Raw genomic sequence first — 23,853 nt, 5'->3', positions numbered from 1 at the left:
ACAAATCACAGTGCAGGTAACGCAGCTGAACCTGAACCACTGTGATGCGGCTCAGCAACTGCTTTGTCAGGCAGTTTCTGAGTGGGAGACGGATATCGCCATCATATCGGACCCATACCGAGTACCCGCCGGCAACGGCAACTGGGTCGCGGATGGGACCAGAAAAATGGCGGCGATATGGACGACGGGTAAATACCCCGTTCAGGAGTTGGTGTCTACTACCTATGAGGGCTTCGTGGTCGCCAAAGTAAACGGGGTCTTCTTCTGTAGCTGTTATGCGCCTCCGCGGTGGCCGATCGAGCAGTTCACGCAAATGCTGGACCGCTTAACGACCGTGCTAACAGGGCGAAGGCCGGTGGTAATAGCGGGCGACTTTAATGCCTGGGCCGTGGAATGGGGAAGCCGTTTCACGAACCAGCGGGGTCAGATCCTGCTAGAAACACTGGCCATCTTAGAATAGGATAGAAGAAGCGGCGGCTAGGTCAAGGCCAAGCCCTCGCAGGTGGAAGACATCATACTTCGACGAAGGGGTATTTAGGGAGGCGCTCCGCCGTGAGCGAAACTTAATCGGTTTAGACGGCGACGAGCTGGTAGCGGTGCTCTCACGTGCGTGTGATGCGACCATGCCTAGGCGAGTCCACCCTAGAAATGGGAGGCCACGGGCTTACTGGTGGACCGACGCGATTGCGGACCTGCGCCGCGCCTGCCTAAGGGCTAGGCGGCGGATGCAGCGAGCACGATCAGAGGAAGAGCGAAACGAACGGCGGGTGGTGTTCGCCGCTGCAAAAGCCGCGCTTAAGACCGAGATAAGAGCAAGCAAAAAGGCCTGCTTTGAGGGTCTCTGTCAGAGTGCCAATACGAACCCGTGGGGTGACGCCTACAGGATCGTTATGGCCAAGACGAGAGGTGTGATGGCTCCTACAGAGCAATCTCCAGAGATGTTGGAGGGGATCATTGGAGGACTTTTTCCGCGTCATGATCCTAGTCCTTGGCCTCCTTTCGTAGGACAGCCGGGGACTGGGGCTGGCGATGAGGAGAGGGTCACCGATGTGGAACTTGCGGGGATAGCTAAGTCCCTTAGCGTAGGTAAGGCCCCAGGTCCGGACGGAGTTCCGAACCTGGCCTTAAAAGTAGCTATTGCAGAGGCTCCCGAGATGTTCAGGTCTGCTATGCAGAAATGCCTGGACGAGGGAGTTTTCCCAGAAGCTTGGAAGAGGCAGAGCCTGGTACTATTGCCAAAGGCGGGGAAACCACCCGGAGACCCGTCGGCATATAGACCAATATGCTTGATTGACACGGCGGGGAAGGTGCTCGAAAAGATCATCCTCAATAGAATGTTGCGGTTCACCGAGGGCGAAAATGGTCTTTCGAGTAACCAGTAAGGCTTCCGGAAGGGGAGGTCCACCGTAGACGCTATCTTGTCGGTTACAAAAACCGCCGAGAAAGCACTCGAGCCTAAGAGGAGGGGAATTCGCTTTTGCGCGGTAGTGACTCTGGATGTAAGGAATGCGTTTAATAGCGCCAGCTGGTCTGCTATTGCCGATGCGCTCTTGCGTCTGGGGATACCGGAGTACCTGTACAAGATTCTCGGAAGTTACTTTCAGAATCGTGTACTAGTCTACGACACGGAGGTGGGTCGGAAGTGCTTTCACATAACCTCAGGAGTCCCGCAAGGTTCCATCCTGGGTCCGGTGTTATGGAATGTCATGTACGACGAGGTGTTGAGGTTAGAGTATCCAGTGGGAGTGGTGATTGTCGGATTTGCCGACGACATTACGCTTGAAGTCTACGGTGAAACGATCGAGGAGGTAAAGTTGACTACCAACCACTCGATCAAGGTTGTGGAGGCGTGGATGCGGTCCAGGAAACTGGAGCTGGCTCACCACAAGACAGAGGTGACGGTTGTTAACAACCTGAAGTCGGAGCAGCAGACGGAGATCAGTGTAGGAGACTGTACTATCCTGTCAAAGCGCTCCGTCAAACACTTGGGCGTGATAATCGACGATAAGCTTACTTTCGGTAGCCACGTCGATTATGCCTGTAAAAGAGCCTCCACAGCTATTGCGGCACTGTCCCGGATGATGTCCAATAGCTCTGCGGTGTACGCCAGTAAGCGCAAGCTTCTGGCTAGTGTTGCTACATCCATACTTAGGTATGGCGGCCCGGCGTGGGGCACCGCGCTAAGTACTAAATGCTACCGACGGAAGCTGGAAAGTACTTACAGGCTTATGTGCCTGAGGGTTGCGAGCGCGTACCGTACCGTGTCACACGACGCTCTCTGCGTCATTACTGGTATGGTGCCTATCAGCATTCTTATCAGTGAGGACATGGAGTGCTTCGAAATGCGCGGCACAAGAGGCATACGCAGGACTGTCAGGATGGCCTCTATGGTCAAATGGCAGCGCGCGTGGGACAGCTCCACCAAAGGAAGGTGGACCTATAGGTTGATACCGAGGGTAGATAGTTGGATTAATAGGCGCCATGGGGAAGTCACATTCCACCTGACACAGGTCCTTACAGGTCATGGTTGCTTCCGACAGTATCTACACCGTTTCGGGCATGCGGATTCTCCCGAATGCCCAGTGTGCAATGGTTTAGAGGAAACGGCGGAACACGTTTTGTTCGTGTGCCCGCGTTTTCGCACAATGCGTGACCGCATGCTTGCCACATGCGGGGAAGACACAACTCCGTACAACTTGGTCCAGAGGATGTGTAGGGATGAGTTTGGCTGGAACGCCGTTTCAACGGCTATTACCCACATCGTCTGGGAGCTACAGAGGAGGTGGCGCGTGGACTCGGAGAATGGCTAGTCCAGATGCAGTACAAGAGGTGGTCCAGGGGTTCGGAGTCGGCTTCGTAGGTCATACCGGTGCCCTGCGGTCGAGATCGACCCTTACAACGATTAAGTGGCCGCGGAGAGGAAGTCCCGGTAGCGGTGCTGTCGTGGCGTCGGTCTACTGGGTTGGATCCGAGCCCGCGGTTGGAAAGGGGTCCCCGGCAAGGGTCGGGGTAGGTGAGATCCTGCTGTCTGCAACCTACGGGTGCATCTGATAGGGCCTGAAGGGTAGTGATACCCTTCCTTTGCGGGCAGGTCAGATCGGGTTGCACGTGGGCATCAGTTCTTGATGTCCGCTCAGCAGTAGGGCGCGGGCGGGGTTGACCCTGCCCGCCTTCCGAGGACAAAGGGAGTGGCGAGGACCACTCGGGAAACTGGCTAAGCGCCAGCATGCTACCGTGATGGACTCTCCAAAGCGAGTCATCGATGTTCGTTGCTGCAGGCTACGCAGCTAACCTTGTGGGTGCGATGTGCACTAGCCCCTCTCTGAAGCAATACCTTCTTGGTGGTTCCGGAGAGACGTAGGGTTTGGCGACCATAGGAATGGTTTAGTGGGTACGAGGAGAGAGTAGTCCTGGATTTTACTTTTGTTGTAGAAGACAGCCTGTCAGACCTACACTACCCTAACCTTCTGTTAGGGTGTCTGTTGAGCAGATTATCCCCCTATGGTTTAGAAGGAAAAAAAAAAAGCGTCTCGTACAATTGAACTGCTGCGGAAGATTAAATATATAATAATCAAGGTACAATACTGCCGTAATTCTGCAAAGTGACGTAAGCGCCATTCAAAATGTCGATATTTTTTGGTATATTATGTATAACATCTGGTGTAAAAATAACACTGTGGTATGCCTGATGTATTAAAATGCAAGATCTAGTCGTAATCTATCATCTATGGAAAGAAATTTAGGGGATGAGCAAGAATTTCATGGAATATAACCAAAAAATGGGCAAAAGCTATCAATGTCGCTTACGTCACTTTGCAGAATTACGGCAGAATATATCTTGTTGCAGACTAATAATCATAAATAAATACCTCATTTTTACGTTGATTACGTCTCTTGGCACTCAATGTTAAACTACATAATTCTAATCCGTTTTATTTTATGTGATTCGTTTAAAATTTTGGTTCATTGATAACTTGGTTGTCTAAACAGTTTTAGCCATGATTTATCCCATAATCCGAACAAAGTTCCGAGTCAAACTATGACGGGCTGAAGGCGTTTATTTGACAAGTGAAAAGCACATTGTTCAGGAGCATATGCTTATCGATACATCAGCTTAATAAGATGCAGACAAATGTTTTGTTAAACTATTTTGTTAAGGAATCAATGCTTGTCGAATAAATTTCTTGTTAAACTTTTGAAAAGTGTTTTTATTTATCATTGTTGATACCGATGAGGAAAGTCGAACATTGACAATTTTCTCAATTGAAAAATCATTTAAACAGTAATGTGTAGAGCATTATTTTAGTTCAGCTATCATTACCATTATTAAGCAACAATTCAGCAAGCTTGCTTGTTTGTGACTTGCAATTGTTAGTTGGGTTGTTAGTTGGGTGGAGGGTGACTTGTATGGAAAATACCGTACCTAACATAAATCGCTTAAAACTATCAAATTCGATTTGGTAAAACGAAATATTTTGCATGAGTCGTTAATTTAGATGTTAATTGACCAATTAACCTTATGATTGATTAAAAAAAACATTTCCATGCTTAATAACTTGCAGTCAAAAATGCCCAAAATCGTATATTTTGCCCTGTAAATCGAGGTATAGCTCAAAATTGTGACGTGTTGGAGCAAATCTGAGCCCAGATTCGGATTTAGCGGCCCAAAATCTGTCAGAGACACATCAGACCAAAAAATAATTTTTGTTACGCTGTGTTATTCACGAGTTGAAAAGTACGCAACAAAATCAGCTTTCGTTTTGTCTGTAACAAAAATTTTCGAGATCATGCCAGTAGGGATAAAGAGTAATCGTCGCGCCTTCTTTGTTGCTTGTTTTGTGCCTCTTTTGTCCGACAATTCTCTTCACTGGTAATGCCTGGTTTACATTGTTCAACTGATACGAACATTCCACTTGCTAACTTCTCAAAGATGTTCAATCCAATGGAATGATGTGTTTAGACTGAGCAAATTACTTGAGTGTTCACTTAAATGCTCTTGAATGCATCTCAGTTGAAGCAAGTGTTTACATTGTTCAACTCGTGTGGAGCGTTAGCAAACTTAATTGAATTCATCTCACTAACAGACGACTTGAATTCAGCTCACATGAATCGCGGGTGAGACGATTTCGTTTGACTTGAATGAAAAAAGTTCAACATGTTCAACTTTCGTTCAAGTCAAGTGAGTTGCCCATGTGAGATGAATGGTGGTGTTTACACAAGTGTTTACACGTTCAATTCATATTCAATTGGGCATTTTCCATTGACTTGAATCAAGTCACTTGCACTGTCTAAACCTGGCATAAGAGTGAAAGAGAAGGTTAGAATTTCATGCAGTGCCCTATCCAGAGCTATTCGCGAATAGGGCGTAAATGACAAAAAGTATTGTCGTGGTTGAAACCCCAAGTTTCTCCACACGCGACAATCGAGATTTCTCCAAAACCATACGCGAAACCTAACGTCGGACGTAGTGCGCTGGGCAGCAGATCTGGCTCTCTATGAGAACTTGCACGGTGACGTCACCACCCGGATAAAAACTAACCATAGGGTGTTTGGTGAAAACCATTCCTGCACCATACAGTATACAGTCCGGATTCGCTGGTTGGGTCACGACTGCGCCCCGATTAGCGAATCGTGTTCGTTCGTTGGGGCAACTGACAGCTGATCAAAATGCTCTAGACACGTAAGTGACGAGAAATATGTCACAAAACACTCACATACTTGCGCAAACGTTCTGTATACAGAAGCTGTGATGCCACGGTGGTCAGACGTCAATCTCGTTTTGACATCTATTTTGACATTGACAGTGCTTTTTAGTTGGGTTTTGCCCCAACCAGTGAACATTCAACCATCGAGACAGCCCATCTAACGAGCTCTCAACGAACGAATCGTCACTGTACCAGCTACAATAATGTGTATTGTAATGAAATGGTTCGTTAAAAGCTTTGCACATTGTAGCTACTATACATTTACATTCGATTTTTATGTTAATCAAGGTAATCAAGGTGAAGACATCTGGTTTACTACTTATTGTAGGATCGCAGTATGCCAACCATATCTAGGAAGCCTTGAAGAATTGTGATAATTAATGACAGATAATAAAATGCTCATTCTAGTTCAAACTACAGTCAACTTTCGGTCGTTGGACTACGTTTAGGTGGGCTACGTTTTAACTGGGCGCCCGTTAGGTGGGCCCAGTTAAAACGAAGTCAAACGTCACTTTTTGACGTGAAGCATGATTTGTCAAGGTTGGTAGCCCTGAATCTCTATTGTTAGAGATTATTTGACAGCTCAAAACTCAGCCCACCTAGTGAAAGTCTTTCACTAACTGGGCTACGAGTTTAGTGCAACGAACGAAAGTTGACTTTATCAAACAATCAAGACTGGTTTTCATTCCTACATTTTGGCGACGACAGGGAAATTGGGAAAATTGGCAGCAATGACCTGGTGATCTTAAAGCCTGGATTATAAAGCCTGGAACACATAGCGTCTGTTCCGTGGAGGTTTGCGTCTTTTTGACAATTTTCCCATGGGAAATGTGTCAAACTACTGTCACGCACACGCAAACGGATGCATTGTGTGGGGCACTTAATATCTCGCCATCGTTGTAACAAAGCTTCGTTGCGGAGCTTTCTTTGTTGCTCATTTTTCGTCTGCGGCAACGTAACGCTGGAGAGGGCTCGATGAAGAGAAATCGATCATATTTTCGATCTCCATTAGATTTTCAAACGATAAAGCTGCCCAATGTTACATCTACATTCCACTCCCTCGTGTCTTCATGGTCACCCTATTCGACGAACTGTCAGTCCCGTCGCACAAATCTGTCAAAACGCCTTCATTTTTCTCGTCGCCTGGCGAGCGCAGCGAACTACTCCCGCAACCCAGCAGATACATCAATCGTTGTGACGTGGTGAAAATTTTCAACCGGACATTTCGCTTCGGTTCCAGTGGACTTTTCAGCAACCTTCAGGACCCCATTCGGTGCGAATTGTGTGCCCCGCGGTTCCTCACGTGCTAGGCGGACGCTGGACGGTGAAATTTGCCACGGAAATCGGTAAAAATGAGCTCTTTCAAGAGAGACAAAAAAGAAGAGGAGGAAGGTAAGTCGCATCACATCAGAGTGGATCACATCGCACTCCGGAGCGATGGCAGTGGAGAATGTTTTCGTGTTTTTCGGATTGTTAATTTGGTTTTGTTTGGCCAGGCGGTAGCAACCCCTTCACAAATCTGGAGAAGACATCCGTGCTGCAGGAGACACGGATATTTAATGAGACCCCGGTCAATGCTCGGAAATGTACCCACATCTTGACGAAGATTCTTTACTTGATCAATCAGGTGAGTAATGGCTAATGGACCCTTGCAGCAAATTTGAAGGAATAAAATCAAAATTTGTTTTGTTTCAGGGAGAACAACTGGGATCCCGCGAGGCTACAGAATGTTTTTTCGCCATGACCAAGTTGTTCCAATCGAAGGACGTCATCATGCGCCGGATGGTTTATTTGGGCATCAAGGAGCTGAGTCCGATTGCAGAGGATGTGATTATCGTGACCAGTTCATTGACTAAGGACATGACGGGCAAAGAGGATTTGTACCGAGCGCCGGCCATTCGGGCGCTGTGCAGCATTACCGATAATACGATGCTACAAGCAGTGGAACGGTACATGAAACAGTGCATCGTGGATCGGAACGCTCCGGTTTCGAGCGGAGCATTGGTTAGTGCACTGCATTTGGCCAGCACGGCCGGAGATGTTGTAAAGCGGTGGGCGAACGAGGCACAGGAAGCCCTGAATAGTGACAACATTATGGTGCAATATCATGGATTGGGATTGCTGTACCACATCCGCAAGGCGGACCGGTTGGCCGTAACCAAGTTGGTAAACAAGTTGACCAAGCAGAATCTGAAGAGTCCGTACGCCGTGTGTTTCCTGATCCGCATTGCTTGCAAAATCATCGAAGAAGAGGATGCTGCGGGTAACTCCGGTGCCGAATCTCCACTGTTCGACTTCGTGGAGTCTTGCTTGAGAAACAAGAGTGAAATGGTCGTCTACGAAGCAGCCCACGCTTTTGTCAATTTGAAGAGAACCAATCCACGAGAGCTTTCCACTGCTGTTAGCATCCTGCAGTTGTTCTGTGGATCTTCGAAGGCCACTCTGAGATTCGCTGCCGTAAGAACTATGAACAAGGTGGCTATGCTGCACCCACCGGCCGTTAACGTCTGCAATCTCGATCTGGAAGGTCTTATTGCGGATTCCAATCGCTCAGTGGCCACCTTGGCTATCACAACCCTGCTCAAAACCGGAGCGGAAAGTTCCGTTGAGCGTCTCATGAAGCAAATTGCCACCTTTGTAGCGGAAATCTCCGATGAGTTCAAAGTCGTCGTCGTTCAAGCTATTCGGGCGCTTTGCTCAAAGTTCCCCCGGAAACACGGCGTCATGATGAACTTCCTCAGCGGAATGCTCCGCGAAGAGGGAGGTCTCGAGTACAAAACCTCCATCGTTGATACGATCATCCTCATCATCGAGGAAAACCCGGAAGCTAAAGAGTCCGGCCTATCGCATCTCTGCGAATTTATCGAAGATTGTGAGCACACTTCCCTGGCGGTCCGCATTCTGCACCTTCTCGGAAAGGAAGGACCCTACTCAAAGCTGCCCTCGCGCTACATTCGGTTCATCTACAACCGAGTCATCCTCGAAAATGCAACTGTTAGGGCCGCGGCCGTAGCCGCCATAGCCCAATTTGGTGCCTCCTGTCCGGACCTGCTTCCCAATGTGCTGGTACTTCTGAACCGTTGCCAGATGGATTCGGACGACGAGGTTCGCGATCGGGCCACCTACTATTACACCATTCTGACCAAGAACAACCCCGAGCTGAACAAATCATACATTACGGAGAACGGAATGGTGTCGTTGCCGCTGTTGGAAAAATCGCTAAAGGAACACCTCAATGGTCCGCTGACCGAGAAGTTCGATCTATCTGTGGTGCCCAAGTCGCAAACCGTGCAACCGGAGGTCACCGATGAGGTGATGATTATGAACAATGGTAAGTACATGTTGACGCATGTACAATACGTACCAACTAAGGATTTCTCTAATATATTTCACTTTTTTCAGCTATTCCGAAGATTCCTCGCATCACTCGTGAAGAGGCCAACACCGAAAAACTGCTGCAAATTCCTGGCATCCACCGACTCGGTGCCCTTCACAAATCGTCTCTGCCGGTGCAGCTCACGGAAAGCGAGACAGAATATACGGTATCCTGCATCAAACACTGCTTCGGCCATCATGTCGTATTCCAGGTACTTCTGAACCACTTAGTATGTTCTACCTGAACAAATCTAACATTTTGAATCTTCCAATCCAGTTCGATTGCGTTAACACCCTGTCGGACCAACTGTTGGAAAACGTCCGTGTCGATCTGGTCCTGCCGGATGGTTTCGTAACGAGGGCCGTCATTCCCTGCACGAAGCTCCCCTACGGCGAGAAAGAAGCCACCTACGTCATCGTGGAATTCCCACCGGATTTGCCCAACTCAATCGGTAAGCACAGCTGGATCAACAACTTTTACGTTGAACGTTGCTTAGAAAATTTCTCTTGCAGCTGCATTTGGTGCTACCCTGAGGTTTATCGTGAAGGATTGCGATCCATCGACGGGACTGCCCGACTCCGACGAGGGATACGACGATGAGTACATGCTGGAGGATATCGAAATAACGGTGGCCGATCAGATACAGAAGGTCAAGAAGCAGAATTTCAACGCCGCTTGGGACAGTGCAGATACCGAAGGTCAGTAGAAACATTCTTTAGCATGAGAACCTGTACTAACATTTTTGTATCGATGCAGAATGGGTTGAAGCAGAGGATACCTTCGTCCTATCCACCGTCAACAGTTTACAGGAGGCGGTGAATACGATTCTGAAATTCCTTGGTCTTGCCCCTGCCAACCTGTCGGAGAAGGTCGCCGACGGTGCCCACACACATCAACTGCTGTGTTCAGGTGAGTTTATGTTAAAACTAAAAATGCATAAGCGCATAGCAGTTGTATTGTAGTTTTTGTTTCCGGTTCTGCATTATCTTCAAGGATAATATGTGCTTATTCTAATTGCTAAATTTTCTTAGAAATTCCATCACAGAACTTTTGTTCCTATCAGTCTTTAAACAACATTTATGTAGAAACGTGTACTTACAAAAAACTTGCTGTTCAGCAACACTTGCGAGCTGCTGTAATTTATTTCCAACAACAAGTTTGCTCTCATGTTCCATAGTGTTATATCAAGGTCCGTACGAATCTGCTCATCCGAGCATCTGTCTACCAATCCCTTATCAGTAGCCCGACTCGTTCAGGTAGTGGTGCCTATTAATGAAAGGATATTTGTGGCCGCACTCAGATCACGGGTTCGAAACCTCACCATAATCCGATGTTATCCTAGATAACGTGCCTCTGGAGCCAGTCCTCTGACGATACAATGCTATGCGCCAACTGATGCTATCGAAAAGCAAGACAAACAGATTCCCAAAAGGTGTTATCAAAATCTCTACAATCAGTTGACAAAGATAGTAGAGAAAGATGGAAACACTGCTTCCCTGGGCTCTGCAACGGTGTTCGGGTGGTAAGAATGTCGATCATCCAATCAATCCCTTTGTATGATACCATTGATGGTATTATGTATGTGTTACGCTGTATGCCTATCCAAATCTGCCTAAGACAAAAAAGGATCATCCACGAAGCTAAAATAACGTAGAACCACAAACATCAGCGAATACAGCTGCATTATTCGCCGTAACGAACTTCCTCCCACTGCATACTCTAAGGACTCTGTTCACTCTCCCGGCATTGTTCACCATCGGACAGTAGAACGCAGTCTTCATGTGAAAGATGTTATGCTTGGCGATTAACGCTCTGGAGGCAGCCGACAGAAACCGCTTCCCGTTGTCCGAAAGAATGATCCGTGGTCGAGAGTAGCGTTGGGAGACGTGCTGTTCAAGGAACTCCACTATTTTGACGGAGTCCGCAGATCTCATCGGATGAACGACGACGTACTTCGTCACCCAGTCAACTACGACGAGCATCACTGTATTTCCGGCACGAGAGTGAGTGAATGGACCTACGAAGTCGACCGACACCAATTCCCAAGGTACACGGGCAGGTTTGGGACCACCCATGTTCGGCATCATGGTTCTGTTCGGCGCTTTGCTGGCTTTGCATGTCTCGCATCCCCTCACGTACCGTGTGCGACGTCCTCCATCATCTTCGGCCAGTAAAAGTGGTTCTGCAGCTTCTGCCATGTCTTTTGGAATCCGAGATGCGCTCCTGATGTTGAGTCATGGAACTTCGCAATCACTTCAGCTCGCTGGTTGAGCGGGACGACCTTCCTCCATCGGTGTGTTAACGCACCTTCCTTATTCTTACAGCTGCAGTTCTTGTAAAGCTCTGGATTCACCAGCCGAAAGTCCGGAAACTTATCACCGTCCTGTTGTACTCGTCCCACCAGTTTCTGGTACCATTGATCGACGGAGGCATCGGCAGCGAAGACTAACGTGCTGACAATTCTGGACAGAGCACATCCGGTACCGTGTTGATTTCTCCCTTCCGGTATTTGATGTCGAAGTCAAAGGCGTTCAATCTGAGTATCCAGCGACTCATGAGTGCTGTAGGGTCCTTCATTGATCTCAGATAGTTTAAGGCAGAGTGATCGCAGTGTACCGTGAGCTTCGTGCCTTTTTTTTTTTTTTTTTTACCAATTCATTTATTTAAAGGCTCATCCGCCGAGACCAGCTTTACAGAGCCGAGCATCTAATCTTATTACAAATAAAATAATTAAGAAAATTGTACTTTTTTATTTTTCACTGAAAAAGCTTTCTCTTTCGACAGCATGTCGATTATGCGTTCCGCTACATGGCCCGTGTTTGGGGAACACTGATCATTGCAAACATTCTTGCTATCGCTCTTCGCCTGTTTTGTGGATCGCCTTCGCTTATGGGTAACCACACTGTACTCCGCCGACGAATTCGAGTCATTGTCGTCAATGTCAGTCCAATCCTCTTCATTGTGTTTCCCGTCTTCAACAATAGGCACGCTCGATGATGCTGTTGGTGCGAGAGGTAACGATTTGTGATGCTGTTTGTCTATCGGTGGGAAGTCGACGTGGTTCAACAAATTGGATGATGATAAAGATGTTGCTGATGGGGTTTCAATAGCGGAGCCAGAATCCGATGTCTTCTCTCCCGGGTTGGATGGTCCACATGGTTTTGGTTGATTGGGATACACGACCATTGTTTTCTGATTTTGTATGGAGACGGTTGAAGGAATATCTCGGAAAAGATTCATGCGCAGTACCCGCACATCGTTTGGCAGGCCCGCAAAGTAATGCTTCCATGTTTCATTTCTAATGGAAATTACTTCCCCAAACTTGATCATATAATCGCTAACGGCTGCGTTGCTGACCGACGGAGGAAGATCAAGCACACGCACTGTTACTGCATCGCAGTCAACGAACACCGGGATCCGAAACTCTTTGTTGTTACAAACCATTGTCCGTTTCAGATTGTGCTCTGTCTGGTACCGACAGACGATATCGGTAGAAGCCATTTCAATTAGCACACAGTTGCGTATGTGATGCAGCTGTATGCTCGTGACATCCGAATATTGGAGATTAATTTCTGTCTCCAAAAACGCTTGCACTTTCCCAATTTCAGGACGAATTGGGAGCACACTGAAATCGACCACTAAAATGTTTTTCCGCACACCGTACATTTTTTACAAGTGGCGATCGAGAACGGGATATCAAAAAAGCACGTCCGATGTATGTGATGTGTGGCTGTAAACTGTGAGCTTCGTGCCTTCTACGTACCCTCTGAACTTTTCTATCGCCCGGATGACGGCCAAGCATTCACGTTCTGTCACAGAATACTTTCGCTCTGACGAGGACGGTTTCTGAAAGAAAGGCAATAGGATGTTCTTCCCCGTCTGTCTCCTGCGTCAGTACCGCACCAATTGCTACATCGCTCGCATCGCATGCAATCGCAAACGACTTCGTGTGGTCTGGCATGGCTAGGACTGGTGCTGCTACCAAGGCTGATTTGAGTTCCAGGAACGCGTCTTCTGCATCTTTCGTCCACCGGAACTTGGTTTTCGTCTTCGTCAGTTCCGTCAACGGTGCTGCAATTCTAGAAAAGTTCGCAATGAACCTGCGGTACCAGTTGCACATTCCTAAGAATCGCTGTACATACCTCCTTCCTGCATTGCGGAGCTGGAAAACGCACGATGCATTCAATTTTCTCCTGATCCACGTTCCATCCGCTTTGATTCAGCCCATATCCAAGATACTTCATCTTCTCCAGGCAAAAATTCGACTTTTCGGCGGAGATCGTTAGTCCAGCGTCCCTTAGCCGCTTTGCCACTTCTTTCATCAACCTGATGATCTCTTCAAAGGTGCGTGAGCAGATGATTATATCGTCCAGGTAGTGGAACACGTGGGGTTCCAGGTCTGCGAAGTTGTGCGTCATCAGCCGCGCCAGAGCCTGACTCGTTGTACACAATCCGAAGGGGACGACCTTGAACTGGAAGTGATCTCTTTGTGGCACTGCGTAGCTCGCCGGCAAGAATTGTTGCCTGATGAGCCGCTTGAAATCGTCCCAGGTTACCAACTCTCCCGACACGTAGACATTGCTGTACCAGTTGAGCGCGTCGTCCAGAAGCAGGGTTTGACGTTCCTCAGCAGCACATCCTCCGTTACTCCTTCCGATGCAGCGAAAATTTCCACACGTTGCATGCAGAAAGATGTTCAACGACGACCCATCCTTCTCGTCCTTGTATCTGAACGGCCAGTTATGGATGGCCTTCATCGTTGTTCTCTCTTCTAACAGCGGTCTTTAAACATGTTATTGCGCCCTGTGGTTCAGCCACAGACAAACAGACGTAACACCAAGAACAGTTTTCGTGAAAATCCATTGCCCAGTCCACATTACCTTCGATACAGTCGTCGATGAGAGGTGTGTGGACTTTCAACACATTAAAAACAATGCGCTCTCGCCTAGGCTTTACATATACAATAGATGCTTAGTGTGGAGTGGATGTACATCTAATCCATCCGAAAGGGGTGCAGTTTGTGAAAAAGATAACCTCAGAATTTCAAGTTGAACTTGAATTCAGGTTAGTCACTACGTCTTCGAGTCGTCTCGTAGCGTAGCGGCAACGCGCCTGTCTAGTGAGTAGTAGTCGTGAGTTCGAGTCTCACCGAGCGAAAGATTTCGCCAATCTTACCTCAATTTGTCCATTTCATACTCACGCCAGTATTTGTAAAGTCTAGCTTTTGGAAGAAACAATAGCTTCTGTAAAGACTGTAAACTTATGTAACTATGGGAACGCTTATACAGTTTTCAAATGAGCGTTTTTCTTCGCCAATGACAATTTTTGCTCTATTATATCGTGCAACAAGTGTGTAAATATTCTATGTCCAAGGAATTCAATAAAGTTTCCATTGCAAAGAACTCCTGAACCGACAGGGAATATTTTTTTTTTTTTTAATTTAAGTAACAATATTAAAACCGGGAAAAAATCAATATTTCGACAAATCAAAATCTGAAATTGGCTGGCCACCCTCATTTTGTTAATTGTACTGAAATATTGTCAATATTACCATGTGTGCAGCACCGTTGACTGAAAACATTCTTGATGCTACTATTTTTACGTTGTATTTTTGACCTTAAATGACCACGTTTATCTAAGACGAGCAACTTTTACGTCGATATGGTCAAAATTACAATGCCAAAATAGTAGCATCAAGAATGTTCTCAGTCAACGGTACTGTACGCATGGTAATATGGACAATGTTTCAGTACAATTAACAGAATTTTGCATTCGGTCGAAAATCGTTGGTGCACTGCTTAATTTTACAACGGATTCGGTAGAAACTACAACAAATTTTTTTTTTTTGGGTGTATCAGTGTTGACAAATACACTGAAATAAACGTGCAATTTCAAACCGAATAATTTCTTGTTTGATTTTGAAACACAGTTTTATTTCCTACTTCTTAACGTTGAACAATTCGTCATTGAAATCATCGCCGTTATCAAACATTTGAAAGCAGTTTTTTTCGATCAAAACAAAGTCTTTGCTATGAAAATATATTCACTGTACTCCACAAGAGGAATAGAATGCAGTGAATATATTTTCATGGTCGATGTTTTGATTTACAGCGAGAAAACTGCTTTTTATTTTCCGAAAAATGATGACGGATGCTTAAGCCTTAATACTCTACATACACTACATGTTTCTTATGACACTATGATCTTACTTAACTTTTAAACATCGTTAATCTTCTCTTGTATGTTTAATTCCCTATTTACAGGCACATTCCGCGGTGGAGTGGATGTGATGGTTCGCGCGAAGCTAGCCGTGTCGGATGGCGTGACGATGCATCTGACCGTACGATCAACGGACTCGGACGTAGCGGAGTTGTTAACGTCTGCCGTAGGTTAATAAAGCAGTTTCATGAGTCTGTGCGTGCGCACCGGGACGGAATCACAAAACACTTCCGCATCTGCTAAGCACACATACACACAAAGAGACCGATAAAACATGCATGCTCTTAATTATCGCCCTTCCTCACAGACACACATACACCCACGAACACACTAAACTGTAGTGCAACAGATGATAGGAGTTTGTTCTTTTATGTTATAAACATTGCAAAGTATCTAATCTATACACGTACATACTGCTGATGATAGTAGTGGTTTATATTAGTGTTAAGTTTTCTTTTCGTCGGCATTCGTTAGTGACTATGTTAGAGAAATAAACGATGGGTTGGAGGAAAAGTAACAAAAAGATACACTAGATTCAGAAGATCGAGACAACATTCACCAGATTTACAAAGGGCACTCTTGTATGCCATTGGAATCAACCACATTAAGAAGTATATATTGAGTATAAATGACGAGTAAAATATGATGGAACGAATATGTGAATAACTGTATTAGTAACTATGCTGAATGATGAAAGTTAAAATAAATCATTTTCTTTTAATCAGAAAATATAGAAAGGATGAATTTTTGTAATGTATTTCTCGAAAAGAAATGTCCCTTCAACTAAAATGCAGCTGGAGCTCCCATTTGAATGTTTTAAAAACACTATGCCTTTCTAAAAAGCATACTTTCACATAATCCTTCCCACCGGTTTATTTATTACTAGAAAGCTTTCGACACAAACCTAAAAACTTTTGGCAACATATGCCCAATAAATCTCGCCCATTACTGCTGCATGCGCGCACACGCGGTAAATTTATGATAATTTTCTGTACATTTTAATTTCGCTGCAGCTCGTTTGCCATTTCTCGGGATAAAGCAATATTGTATGCATGCAAATTGTAGTGGCTATAGAAGTCACACCAAACGATTCGACCTCACCGCCATTGTCGTCGTCATCGTCGTCCAACCGTTTTATTCGCGGCAACTTTTCACATTAGTGAGTTCTGTGCCATACATACTTAGCTAGTCGACAACGACAAAAACGTGGTTGTCCTTTCACACGATAGGAGGCTAAGTGAAACCGCATACAGCAGGACTCGCAACGCGAGTGCTGCCTTTGGCAATAACTGAACTGAAAACTATGAATGGAGTGGTGGTGAACTGTAGAATGTTGTGCAAAGGCAGAGAGGGGACTGAGGGGATAATATTTATTTCGGTACATTAAACAATTTGGCTGTGCGGTTTGGCGAATTTTAATATAATTGTTGTTTATTACTTTTTATGCAATGCGAGCCTAGCGACTGTATTCGTACCAGAGAAAATGAGATACGACGAATCTGTTTCGGCTCGGCTTTGGGGGCTTTATCCGGAGGATGCAAATGTGAATACACATCATTTGTCAATAATTTATGTTCTCGCGTTGTGTTCTGCCTGTTCGGATGCATAAATTTGAATGGCGGCGGAACGGTGGCAATGAATCACCAAAGGAATGAAGTCATTGGAACATTCGACACCGATTATCATTTTGGGGTGAAATGTCGCCTTCGTTATGCATAATAAATGGTCAACATTGCTTAATGTTTTATATAAACGAAACATATTTAGAAGTTTTGTGCTCGTTTTTTTTGCAATCACGTTTGAAATAGTATACCAGATCAAGATTCTAGATCATTTCCCCGAAAACAATTTCCGAGAATTCATTAGGTATTAACCTTTCTTCACTCATATTGTACGTACATGAAACGGACTCGACGTAACGAATGGTTCGACGAGGAGTGCAGAGCGATTTTGAAGGAAAAGTACGCAGCGCGGGCGCTAATGCTGTAGCATGGAATCCGACAGAACGAGGAACGATACAAACAGAAGCAGAAACAGCATATACGCCTCTTCCGGGAGAAACAAAACGGCACCTCGAAGAAACGGTGCGTGAGGAAATGGAACCTCTTTGTCGTTATCAATAAAACGGAAGTTCTACCAGAAGCTCAACTCAACGCATCATGTAACGCCTTCCTGCCGCGAGTCGAAATCTGTAGGGATAAAGAAAGGAGCCTCTTGACGGACGGACGTGAAGTGATTGAAAGATGGAAGCTGTAGGGTTTATACTGGCATGCACTTTCTATGTTTACATTGAGTGTGTAGATGGTGCGAAATGAGCAGTTACGAATGAGCGTGTAGAGTGACAGTTGCGAGGAAGTGGAGCGTCGGCGGACGGCGGACAGCGAACATGTGGGAAGTGTGGTGAATCCGAACGACCGGAGAAAAGCTTCTGGACTGGAGAGCTGGAGTTTGCCGTTGCGAGAGTTGCTTCCGGAAGTGGACCCTACAATTGGCGACGAGGATGGGATGGAAGGCCTCGTATACGGTGAATGTTTTTTGGCCCCTTGAACGTGTTTGTTTTGAGATGGCTTGCTGGCAGTTTGGTTGGTGATGTGATGATGGGAGAAACGGTGCAACGGTGCAACAAATCGGGGCAGGTGAAGTTAAAAGAGGAAGTGTAATTATTTGCATGGAATAGATGACACAGTGTTTTGAAAATGCAGGTGTTGAAGAATAATTTTTGGACAGCTCATTGAGAGAGCGTGCTTGTATGATGTTTCAGTGGAGAAGTGTAAATGCGCGTGGTACAATCTCTATTTACCTGAACATTGTTTTTTTTTCAACCGTGGCGGGTTGCCGGTTGAAGAAATTTTAACCGTGGCGGGTGCCGGTTAAAAGAATACATGAGACCGTGGCGGGTGCCGGTCGAAGCAAATTTAACTGTTGCGGGTGCCAGTTAAAAAGGACAAAAAGACCGTGGCGGGTGCCGGTCGAAAGAAATTCAACCGTTGCGGGTGCCGGTTGAAAGGACAATTGAGACCGTGGCGGGTGCCGGTCGGAAGGAATTTCACCGTTGCGGGTGCCGGTTATAATCGAGGCCGTGGCGGGTTGCCGGTCGAAAGAAACATTTGATCGTTGCGGGTTGCCGATCAAAGAGAATGATTAACCTTGAAACTCCCTGCAAGGGTGCTTGGGAGCAAGGTAGTGATTCCATGGCTTGGGGGAGCCTGGAAAAGGATCCGTAAATTCCTGCAATCAGGTGACATCGAGGTGTTGTGTTGTCATGACTCAAGGGTGCGTTGAGTACTCAATAGTAGTTGGTAGCGGTTTTGGCAGTTCCTGTAATTACAATATGGTAACATTTCCATGGCTGGGGGCGCATGGAAATAAAGTAATTTGCTTTAGAAGCTCCTTCCTACCTGAATAGGGTGCTTGGGAATTGAGAAGTGCTTCTATTACATCTTGGAGAAAACCAGGGTATATTAGTGGATCCATGGATTGGGAACAGGGTGATGATTGACTGGATGATGGAGAGGCGATGCCTTGCATGTTGTGTTTGAAGGCAGTGTAGTGTTTCCATGGTTTGAGGATGCCTCTAGGAAGATTGATCTGACTTAGATATTCCAAGTTGCGCTTGAGACTTTGAGAGCACTAGAAGTAAATCGTCTTATCGCCCGATAGTTCTTGCGAGAGACGTGCGGGCGTGAGTCATTGTATTCAATTACAAGTACTTGTAATGGGTAACACATGTATATAATGGATCACTAAAATAACTAAAACGGCCGCTATGAAGCGAACAGAAAGCGCCACTGTAGCCTTGTGTGTTTGACGTAGCTCCACTGCTGTCACAATGTTAATGTCTATATACACTGGCGCCTTTGTTTACATGCGGTGAACACTAGAAAAGTTTGCTTAATTGATCCATTGATTTAAGCTTGGAAGAGGAGAACAGGGTTTTCGTAATTCGATGGATTTGATGCAACAGTTGTCATAATTACACCAAGCGAGCGTGTGATGTTTGATGGTTTGTGCAAGGAGTGGAAGGGAAAGCGAGACATGTTTTGTTTACTGACCCGGATGCTGGATTCAAGAATGGATTGTTAATTATACCAAGGGTTGCTGAAACTTGGTTGTTGAAGATTGGCTAGCTATCTGTACGCGGATGGTTGGGATTAGAATGAGAAAATTTGGCTGGACTTTGTGCGTCATTGAATTGCGCACTTGAGAAGTTGGCTGAAAAATAAAATATCCAGTGTTGAAAGGAGTTGACGTCTATGATTAATAAATCTTCCACCGTACACTGAAGGGGTCAGCAATATTATGAAAAGCCGTGTGTAGTTCGAATAAAGCATAAGTTCGGAGAGTGACACACGTGGCTCCTATCATACCAAATGAGTATAAGGCACAGACAGAAAACGTGACTAAGAAGAAAAAATAGTGACATCAAGGTTTGAGTTCATTGTGGATGGCTAAGATGTGTTGTGCCATGAAAATTAAAATTTTTTAGAGGTAAAGAAATCCTTAAGGTATGTTTTTGTTTGGATTTGTTAAGTGTTGGAACTCACATCGACCCGGAAACTTCTGCACCAATGGAAACAGTCAGCTGGTTGAAGAGTTAAAACATTTGGAGTGTTAAAACAGGCATTGTCCTATTTATTTATGCATTTTGTCTTACTTAAAAAAAAAGTTTTTCTCATATACATTATTTATATTCATTTATTCACTTGCTTGACGCATTGGTACAGTGCGGCTTATATAATTCTATCGAACTTTGACGAATAGAGTGGCTTCTCTAAATAATTTCCTTGTCATGGAAAAGTGTGTATGTGTAACTATTATTGACAAAGCTATTGACTGTTGTTCATTGATAAAAGGAATAAGAATTGGAAAAGGTTTGAAAAGCCAAGGGGAAGTTATTCGAAAATAGTTGAGCCACGTCACATCACGTTGATGTTGGGGATCATGTGGGCCGGCTTGCAAAGATGCAAGGAGGTTGATGGTAGCTGCTGAACACTGAGTCTTGTTTTGTGGATTGTTCTGATAATTTGTGTGACGGGGTTTGATAATTAAGAAGGGGAAGGTTATGGATAGTGGTTTCTGGTTTCGCGGACGTGTTTTCGTGTTTGACAGATGTTGGATCTCCAGTTAGTCTAATGCAGTGGTGTTTGGGCTGAAGCATACCTCGGGCCAAATTGAGATTTAGCGTCTAAGCCGTGGGCCGCAGTTTGAGCAACACTGGTCTAATGGATAGGGCTTGCAATTTCCAACCCAGAGAAGCTGAGTTGGATTCCCGTCTCGATCGTAAGGTATTCGAGACTTCCTAGATGTGATATATCAATGAGTTTTCCACAATGTGCAAATTCGTCCAATAGCAGGTGGGGAAGGTCCTTGATGTTAGATTGCTTATGGAATGTTGCGACTGGGCTGGCAAAAGTCCAGCGGAGGCGTTGTGGATTGTTGTTTTCAAGTATTGAGTTGCATAGTGTAAATGGTGGGTGCTGAGTGATAATAAGGCTTGCATTTCAGAGCATGGATTAAATTTGCTGAATTCAAAGGAGTCTGTAGTTTAGTGTTATTTAAAGAGAGATTGTTTAGATGTCAGGTTCCTATCATTTTTTTAAAGAAAGATGGGGGTGTAGGGTTTATACTGGCATGCACTTTCTATGTTTACATTGAGTGTGTAGATGGTGCGAAATGAGCAGTTACGAATGAGCGTGTAGAGTGACAGTTGCGAGGAAGTGGAGCGTCGGCGGACGGCGGACAGCGAACATGTGGGAAGTGTGGTGAATCCGAACGACCGGAGAAAAGCTTCTGGACTGGAGAGCTGGAGTTTGCCGTTGCGAGAGTTGCTTCCGGAAGTGGACCCTACAGAAGCAGCACTTCGATGAGCACCTGAATGGCGTGAAGAACGCAGGCATGGGAGACAAGGCAATAGAGGAAACGACTACGTTAGTGCAGCAGAGAGCTCCAACGAGCCTACTCCCACGTTATTAACGTTATTAATAAGGGTAGTTAAGGTTGCTATCCAGCAGCTCAAGAAATATAAGTTAGCTGGAAATGATGGTATCGAAGCTGAATTCATCTAAATGAGCCCGGAAAAGTTAGCCACCTGCCTGCACCGTCTTATAATCCGGTTCTGGGAGACCGAACAACTGCCGGGGAAGAGTGGAAGGAGCGGTCATTTGCCCCATCTGCAAGAAAGGTGACAAGTTGGAGTGTGCGAACTTCCGAGCGACCACAATTCTGAATGTCACCTACAAAATGCTATCTGAGATCATCGTTCACCTAAAGCGAATGCGTTTGTGGGAAGTTAGAAAGCCAGCTTCGTCGACGGTCCGGCCGCTCGATAACGGCTAAGATCTTCATCGTGTGACAAATCCTCCAAAAATGCCGCGAATACCCGGTTACAATCCCCTGTTCATCGTCTGCAAGGCGGCGTGCGGCAGTATCGACCGCATAGATTCGTTCGAATCTCGTCGGGGAATACGTCAAGTTGAGAAACTTTCATGTCTGCTGTTCAATATCGCTCTAGAAGGTGTTAAGCAACGAGCCAGGCTCAACAGTCGGGACATGATTTCCTCAAAATCCGGCCAATTTGTCTGGCCAAAGTTCGGACTGGTGATGAACACGCCCAGGAAACAGAACTAGCTGAATAACCGTTTCTTAAGCTAAAGTTTGCTTAAGAGTGGCTTTTTCCACTCCTGTACAGCAAAAATGTTTGTTGGGCGTCTAGAACGAAGTACCTGCTAGCTGCCTAGACAGCAAGCGGATGCCTTTGAGGTGCTGGCGTATTTTGTCTACCTCGGGCTCGAATCCTCAATAACGGTACACAACAACGTTAGCCTTGAAATACGAGACGTATCATCAGTAGAAGTCAAACTCCAAAGAGCCTACTGTCGGAAAAGACTGGTGGTTCTTTACACGGAAACAAATTCATTCCCAAGACCATGAATATGACTCATAGTTTCCCGATATTTTTATGATTTTATGTTATAAATATACACCATGATTAAATTTTATGATTTTATGATTAATTTCACCATAACGCTATGCACCCGTTATTGTTTTGGCTTTCGACGACCAAAAATGGAAAATATAATCATGAAGCTATGATTAAATATGCTGGGATCATGAGACGCATTCATGAAACCAAGAATAATTTTCATAAATCTGGATGCAGATCCTGATGCTTTACCACCAGATTCATAAAATCATGGTTGAGTGAGATGGAGCCATGCATAGAATTCATGAAATTAACCGTTATGTGGCCGCCAAACTTTTTGCTTTTTTCTACACCGTGTATTTTAAATGGGTGCTGGGTACCCTGCCGGCCACATAAGGGTTAAAAATTACTTTTATGATTCCGTCGTAGTCGGACCTCAATGCTTCTCAGTCAAATTCATAAAATCATGGTTGAGTGAGATAAAGCTATGCATAGAATTCATGAAATTAAGAATTACTTTTATGATTCCGTCGTCGTCGGACCTCAATGCTTCTCAGTCAAATTCATAAAATCATGATTGAGTAAGATAGAGCCATGCATAGAACTCATGGTATTAAGAATTACTTTTATGATTCCGTCGTCGTCGGACCTCAATGCATCTCAATCAAATGCATAAAAGTATGGTTGAGTGAAATGGAGCCATGCATAGAATTCATGAAATTAAGTACAACTTTTATGATTCCGTCGTCGTCGGTCCCAAATGCTTTTAATTAGATTAATAAAACGATGCAAGCTAAAATCATGAGAAAATAAAATACGTGATATCAGAGCCCATTTCTATGATTTTGGGACCTATCCATCATCCTTTTTTCTATGAGCAAGCCGCAGTTGGCCTCTTGTTAGTGAAGATATGTCAAGTTCAAATATAAAAGAGAACAACAATGATCGAACTCACCGGATAATCATATTTAGCTGGTTTACTATTTTTGTCTTTGGCTGCTACATCCAACAGGCTAAGGATGTTAGCGAGCGCGATTCCCACTTTGCTTCACCCTCCGTGCATAAACTCGGAACTACGACGGATGGCACAACGAAAACGCGAACTGGGCACTGTTTACTTTTTGCGCGTTTACTTTTTAGTCAATCAACTCCCAACAAACTGCCGAATCTTACGGGCACACTGTTTTGATGTTCCATTTCCTGATATATGCACATTTATTACTCAAGCCAAATAAAAACTTTGCAAAAATAGCAGGTTTAACTTTTTCCACATGTCTGTGCTGGACGACCGCGCGATTTATATAATTGCATATGGCAGATAAGAGTAACGCTAGAAAGCGACCATGAATATAATTTATGAAAATGCTTGTTTCCATTCATAATTCTGGTCAATTCATTCATGAGATTATGAATCATAACCATGATATTATGAATTGGCAGAGATCATAAGAACATGATTTTTTATTCATGATTAGGGGAATGGATTTTTTTTCGTGTACGGGCACGAGACCAGGACTATGTGCGAAGAGGACATGGAAACACTCGAAGTGTTCGAGCGTTGGGTGCTTAGGACCATCTTTGGCGGTGTGCAGGATAACGGTGTGTGGCGACGAAGGATGAACCACGAGTTC

At 45.2% G+C, this 23,853-nt stretch overlaps 1 protein-coding gene across 1 annotated transcript; it reads left to right on the top strand.

Annotated features, from left to right (window-relative positions):
* The first annotated feature begins 6,826 nt into the window (after positions 1 to 6,826).
* Positions 6,827 to 16,040, top strand: LOC109421520 (coatomer subunit gamma). The gene is made up of 8 exons (XM_019696030.3): positions 6,827 to 7,097; positions 7,202 to 7,332; positions 7,401 to 9,036; positions 9,108 to 9,292; positions 9,358 to 9,532; positions 9,594 to 9,779; positions 9,838 to 9,990; positions 15,345 to 16,040. Exons 1-8 carry the CDS (start codon positions 7,058 to 7,060, stop codon positions 15,473 to 15,475), a joined length of 2,637 nt encoding a protein of 878 aa, XP_019551575.2. The 5' UTR covers positions 6,827 to 7,057; the 3' UTR covers positions 15,476 to 16,040.
* The last annotated feature ends 7,813 nt before the right edge of the window (positions 16,041 to 23,853 follow it).

The sequence above is a fragment of the Aedes albopictus genome, chromosome 2, assembly GCF_035046485.1.
Source record: "Aedes albopictus strain Foshan chromosome 2, AalbF5, whole genome shotgun sequence".
Taxonomy (NCBI): Eukaryota; Metazoa; Arthropoda; class Insecta; order Diptera; family Culicidae; genus Aedes; species Aedes albopictus.
Note: the sequence above shows the minus strand (reverse complement) of the source record. Positions and strands in the feature narration are given on the sequence as shown.